Source organism: Mytilus galloprovincialis, chromosome 8 (genome assembly GCF_965363235.1).
Source record: "Mytilus galloprovincialis chromosome 8, xbMytGall1.hap1.1, whole genome shotgun sequence".
NCBI lineage: Eukaryota > Metazoa > Mollusca > Bivalvia > Mytilida > Mytilidae > Mytilus > Mytilus galloprovincialis.
The window spans coordinates 34,333,988-34,340,794 of NC_134845.1; the positions used below are offsets into that span (position 1 = coordinate 34,333,988).

The following is a 6,807-nucleotide window of genomic DNA, read 5'->3' on the forward strand; positions in this document are numbered from 1 at the left end:
TGTCTGCATGATACATAATTACAGGTGTAACAGTTGATACATTTCTTTTGGAGTCCTGCTATGGACGAAATTGTAAAATACCTGTACAAGGTCTTATTCGAAATTATAAAAAACACAATGGCATACATTTTCAGTCCTAAGTTCGTTATGTCCTGCAGTTAAAAAACCAACAACAAAAACGTTGGTCTTTAAAAAACCCAAAACAAACATTTTATAATAACCGAATCCTTTGCATGCGCGATATTAGTTTGTAAGTAAAGTACAAGTCATTGACAGTAACTTGTATTACTTAGTGACATGTAAATTGTTCAGGAAAACACAAATGATATTTTTATGTTATGTCTTAACATTTAACTAACAGTAAATGTCAAACGCTCTAACTTTACATTTATACAATTAATGTTAACCTTGAGATTTTTTTATATATGTATTAAAAATTGAAATTAGAATCGTCTATTCGACAATAATATGTTGTACTGAAAACATCAAATATGACTCAAAACAAAAATACTAAAATATGTAGAATGCAACTATTTATTCGAACATTGAATTAAAAACTCTATATTCTAGCATAGCATCTAACATATCTGGTGGGAATAAGGCATTTTTCTTGTTTCTTGACTTTTGTATTCTTTGGGTACAAAGTAAAACCTTCATCTGTATATACATTAACTCATCATAGATACCAGAATTAAATTTTGTATTTACGCCAGACGCGCGTTACGTCTACAAAGACTCATCAGTGACGCTCGAATCTCAAAAAGTTAAAAAGTCAAAACAAAGTACGAAGTTGAAGAGCATTGAGGACCAAAATTCCTACAATTTTTTTGCCAAATACAGCTGAGGTAGTCTATTACTGAGGTAAAAAAAAAAGTCTTAGTATTTCAAACATTGAGATTTTTGTAAACAGTTAATTTATAAATATGACTATAATAATGATAGTTCATGTCAGCACATTTCCAGTTTCTTGTTTACCTCGTACGCTTGGCTTGACGAAAAATCATGAAAAGGAAAGAGTTTAACAATATAAAATTCTATCAAAGGCTTTGAATTAGTTTTTAGACGTGAACGTAATAGTATGCAAAAAGTTAGCAGAATTGTAATGGATAAAGCAGAATCTCTAATTCTTAGCATATTTATTTTTTCCTCGGAACAAGTAATTGTTGATATTTAATCCGCACATTGTAACAGATTCCTACGGATCGGGAATTGTCCAGAGAAGTCGGTCATTCACCCCGACAGTTTCAATGAAGGTTCGTCCCATAACAGTCGGGTGAACTCAGCCGATTGTTTCTAGTAGGAAATACAAACGTGACTATGTCGTGACAGATTCCAAAATAAAAGATCAAAATCGTAACAACGTTCTGTTAAAAAAAGACAAAAAAAAACAATGTTCTGTGTTTTTTGAGTGATGTCATGTGTAACGGACATGATCTGGAGAAATTTATCCTGCTGCTTGTTTGCTGATAGAGTCCAGATTGAATTTAGAATGCATTTAGATCTTGACGTTACTGTTCCGGAACAATCCCGTTATCAGTACGAAGTTCTGCAATAAAACTCATATCAGAGACTCAACAATTACAGAACATGATACAACTAGGTCTAGACAAAGCCATTTACAATGCGGTACAATAGACTGTGCTAGGATTGCGTTTCGACAGTACCTGAGATTCCCAAATGTTAGAGCATTTTTCTAATGGACATTTTCCGTCAGTGTCGGTTCACTGTCGGAACTCTGTCGGATCGCATTCGGCAGAGTCGGGACGCTGTCGGGACATACTCTGTCTTTTTTTATCATGCAAAAGATAGAAATCGGATTAGAACCGAATTGAGAACGGGATAATCGGGACAAATTCGGAATGGAAACGGCGGAATATACGCGGTCTGAAAAATATCTGATTGTTGTCGTGATTAAATATATTTTTTCTCAAATTTTGATTAAGCCGCGGTCAAACATTCACGATTTTTACTGCCGTTCTTAACAGGACCATTCCCGATATAAAATGGCCAAAAGTCTGATAAAGATCCTGTGAATCGTGGATGAAAATTGTAACTTAAATTAAAATTTCTAAAAAAAAAAATTTATCCGCAAACAGCGCATAAAATGCCTGTTATTTGTTCGTAGTTAACAGATACATCGTAAAAACTAGTAAGTATCTGTAAATAGATCGTTTCAGTGTGTCAAGGTTTATTTTTTCTTTAGTTTGTGTTCTCGTACAACGCAAAAGTTTAATCTAACCCAATCAAACTGTTATTCTACTAAACATTTATGTAAATTTGATGGTCTTATGTTATATATATACTTATTTCACCTGCACTTGATATAACACTTGTTAGAGTATATATTGAACATAAAACATTCGTATAGTTGTCATAAATGTTCTGATTGATGTAACCATCAAAACCTATTACCACAAAACTGAAATTTCCCCATTAATTTTGTCTGTTCTACCGGCGCAGGAAATGGAAAGGATTTATTATAAATAATAACAACTTTACAGACTTATTTTGTCTTTTTCCTCAAGTGAAGGTGAGAATACATCATTTTTGTTATATTAACGTTGATTGAGATTCTTAACTATTGTAAAACACAATTACAATGAACGTATTTGTGTTTGTTAATCGCTTTGAGTCAAGTATATTTCAATGAGACGTTGTAAAATCTATTGTTTTATTCATCTTTCAATTTTTTCCAATGTTATACTTTCTTTTGCTATAATATCTAAATATTATCTACTTGAAAACTTTTTCATAACGAAGTTTTAGTCATGTTGAGTTCGAATTTTGTTAAGTAAGTTGTGGGGGAGTTAAAAGTTTCTTCCGAATCTTAAGAAACTCTGTTTGGTTTTTGTTTTTTTCTTTCGTTCATATATTATATCTATCAAATATTTTTCCGTCCATTGTACATGTACTTTATTTCTGATTTTATAAAAGTATTTTTCGTCAAATCTTTAAAACAATTTTTATTCAATTTCTAATGCTGTAAAAATTTTAATTTCAGGTTTTTAAACAAAGAGAATGAAAAACACGATATGTTACACGTCTATGTTCATTTGTATGGTTTTGATTAACATCACGTTCACAAAACGAATAACTTTACAAGGACTTAATAAACGATCAAGAACGAATCATGAAGTGCGAGACCTTTCAAATGCATCTGATGGGAAGGGTGTCATGGTAACGCCTGGAAAGCCTCTTACTATCAACTTTTGTCTAAGAGTGCAGTCAAAGGTGCATTTAAACAATCTAAGATTTTCTAATTTTAACACCAGTGCTTTATTCAGAGTTTCATTAGATCATGGTAAATGGATGGGAACATATTTTGCACCTCCAGGTGATAGTTATAATAAATTCATAAACACGGGTCTGTTTCCAAAACAGCATGAATTTGAATCCGGATGGCATGTTTTGAAAATCAACGTGAGTGAAACATCCTCTCCTATAGCTCTTGATCAAATAGAATTTGATGTTTTTGACAATTACATAACAGAAAACATTTTAAACTGTGAAACCATATGTATACCGGATGGTAACTTTCCCGTAAAAAACTTACAATTAACAGCACGAGCAACCATGGGGACTATTTTACAACGCTCAGAACCAACTAAATGCGCAGAAGTTGATAACATAAATATTGCGCTATTTCATCCTTACATCAGCGAGTTTTCAATAACTGCATCCTTGCCTCAGTATCAATCATTCTCGAACAGAAAGGATGAAGACCTATCAAACTGTCCACATCTATCACACATTGTGTGGAAATTCAATCATTTTCGTCCACAGCCAGGTATGCAGGTATTACGAGACAAGGACTCTTCTCTACTTGTAACTAACGGAAACGGCCAAGAACGAAAAGGAAAACACATTGTTGTATTATTTTATCTAGAAGGTCTAAGCAAAGGAAGTATCGATTCTAGAATTGGATCGCATTTATTTCTGCGTTTTAAATCGCTTAATTCACGTACATTAGTAAATTTGAAATACAGAGAGGCCAATGGTAGCATGACGGAATCAGTCGAAAAAGTTTATGACTCGTCTGCCTTAGAGCATATGTGGGAAATTCCAGATTTTACATGGAGGGAGCATGTCGAAAATTATCTCATTTTATCTGTAGAAAGTCAATCAAATGAAGACTTTGAAATAGATGAATTGCGCATGGAAAAAAGGCCCATGGTAGCGGACACTGTGGAAACCATTTACAGAAGTGATGATGTTATTATAGAAGCTGTATTTGTGGAATTCTGGTGGTTAGCTCCGGAAAGTATGACTGTAACACTAACAAATGGTAAAAAAACGAAAAATGTAGCATATATACGTTTTTATCGACCACTGCCTTGGAATGGTGGTTATGCACAAGTGTTTGTCTTATACCAAGATGGAAATATTCGTTTGCTACCAGTCGCACCCGAAGGCGTTGATTGGATACCGTTCGGAACATCTGTCATTGTTGGTCAACCCCGCACAGATTCAAATAGACCATATGTTAACATACAAGAGGTTGTCATTGATCCAGAACGTTGGCAAATGGGGCTTTTGTACAAAGACGGGTCTTCTTGTCGCATGAAAATTAATTGTACTTATTCAGAAACACAATTATTTGTAAACGATTTGTACTTTACAAAAGATGCTTTTACAAACCCTTTTCTGACAATACGATCCATGTTTGTATCTGAAGGCAACAATGATGTTGACAGCATTAAGATTGACAATAAACATTCAAGACATATAATGGACAATTTTGGTTCAATACAAGGGAGATCATTTTCGTTTTTTAGACGGTGTATATCTAAACATTTAACACTTAGTCCAGATATCCAAGTTGATATTGCAAGAACATCTTTTAGACCTACGTTTGTACCTCTTGCACATAGACATTTTGCTCGGCAAGTTCGTAGAATGATGGAAAGATCTCAGATAAAGAAGACGGAATCTGATTTTCAAACATGGTTGTAATTTAGTTAACATTAAGAAGAACAATGTTTTTGATGTACAAAAATGTATCAAACTTTGAAAATGTGATTTACATATACTACAAACGAACATATTTTCACGAACACATTTTTCGAAACATACATGTTCTGCTAAACATTGTTGCAATTCCATTTCGCGATTTTCTAACTGTCTTGATGCATTCATATTAAAAAAAAAAGATTCAGACTTGATATTTTCGAAATGACGTATGTTTGTGTCAATCTCTACTTTTTCATAAATAAGTCGGTTACAAAAATAATTAGTTTTTAAATGTATATGTCCATTTGTCATATGTATTGCCATTTGTTCGCACATACCCTCAGCGAATTATGTATTTGTACCGTGACGTGTACATTCAATAACATATTTTATTCTTAGACAGTGAAATTGTAACAACAAATTCCTCATATTTGTTGAGGTTTCTTACTTTCTAGTATGCCGATGTTTTTTGGTGTTGTAATATTTTTTTGTTGCATGTACTTTAAAGACTATATAGAATATTGTTCTTGTAAGTTGGTGCATACCATGTATATATTCTTATACAGAGTGATTGGTTTTAATCTTGAAATAATGTCTCTTTCTGTTTTGTAAATAGAGTACATCAAAACAGCTACCATCATCAGTTGAAAAAGTGTATATAGTATTGATACTGTAAACATAAAGATGTAAGAATGTTTTATACAAAAAATATAATTTCCGAACATTTGATTCGTTTGTTTTGGGTTTTTTTTTTGTCGAAATATTAAAGAGCTAAATGTATGAATAATTTAATGTGGTGTTTTTTCATATTTTTATTTCAATTGTTACTATTTTTAAGTTAACTTAATTTTTTTTGACAATTATCGTAACCATATATCTCAATTAAGCATTTGTTTATACTTTGTTGAATCTATTATATCTAAGAAGAATGATAAGTTATTACAATTTGAATTGTATTGTATAACAGACTACAAAGGGGAAAGAGACATACACAATTCTATTTAAATTGTGCATGCTTTCTTTTTTTCTGTATTTCATAAGTCATTCATATTTGACTTTGACATCTGATTGATTTAGTGAACTAAATAATTACTAGATAGATTGATGGTGTGGTAAAGAATAATGGATATTTAATAAAACATTAAAAAAACATTCATTGTATGTAGATAAGTCATGTAATTTCGTTATCATTATTATATTCATTATAAATCATTTTTTTTAATTCTAGTCATAGTTTTTATCCTGTCTATTAAGAAACATATCAATAGAGTATATCCTGTATTACGGTACCATTGAACCCTTGTTTCTTTCAGTATTTCTATATGTGTTCTCCTGTTAGTAGGCGAACTAAGGTCCGTTTATACTTTCGTTTCGTATTACCTGTTAATGTATAAGCTGTGTACATAGTTATGCTTATTTATTTATTATAATTAGTATGACAGTTATGCTTGTTGTCATCTGAAAACTTTTTACCGATGATTATTGTTGTAGATATTAATTACAGGCGAAGAATGATGTCTAGTTTCTGTACTTTCTATTATTTTTATTTCATAAAATGCAAAAGTTTCCAAATAAAAACATAAAAACCTGTTAAGTCTGTTCGATATTTATTAGCACTATTTTCAGGTTCGCCACAGTTTGGTTTTTTGAGTCAAGTCATTTGATTTATAGATGGTTTTGGTTCATATTTGAACAACAACTTGACGTACTTATTATTGTACGACACCAATTTTGTTAAAATGGTCTAACAGATAACATATCAACCGCCTATATCCAACACCTGGCAAACATAATAGACGAACATAAAAGAAAACGAACAACATGTGATTTATGTTATAACAGATATATCCCTTTACT

The 6,807-nt window shown here is 31.8% G+C and overlaps 1 protein-coding gene across 1 annotated transcript; it reads left to right on the forward strand.

The window, feature by feature from the left end:
* Positions 1 to 3,007: 3,007 nt before the first annotated feature.
* Positions 3,008 to 6,538, forward strand: LOC143085628 (uncharacterized). Its single transcript, XM_076262094.1, has one exon. It carries the CDS (start codon positions 3,019 to 3,021, stop codon positions 4,951 to 4,953), a length of 1,935 nt encoding a protein of 644 aa, XP_076118209.1. The 5' UTR covers positions 3,008 to 3,018; the 3' UTR covers positions 4,954 to 6,538.
* Positions 6,539 to 6,807: the final 269 nt, after the last annotated feature.

What these genes read in the sequence shown, in the direction of transcription:
- LOC143085628 (XM_076262094.1), top strand. Translation starts at nt 3,019, where the DNA reads ATGAAAAACACGATATGTTACACGTCTATGTTCATTTGTATGGTTTTG.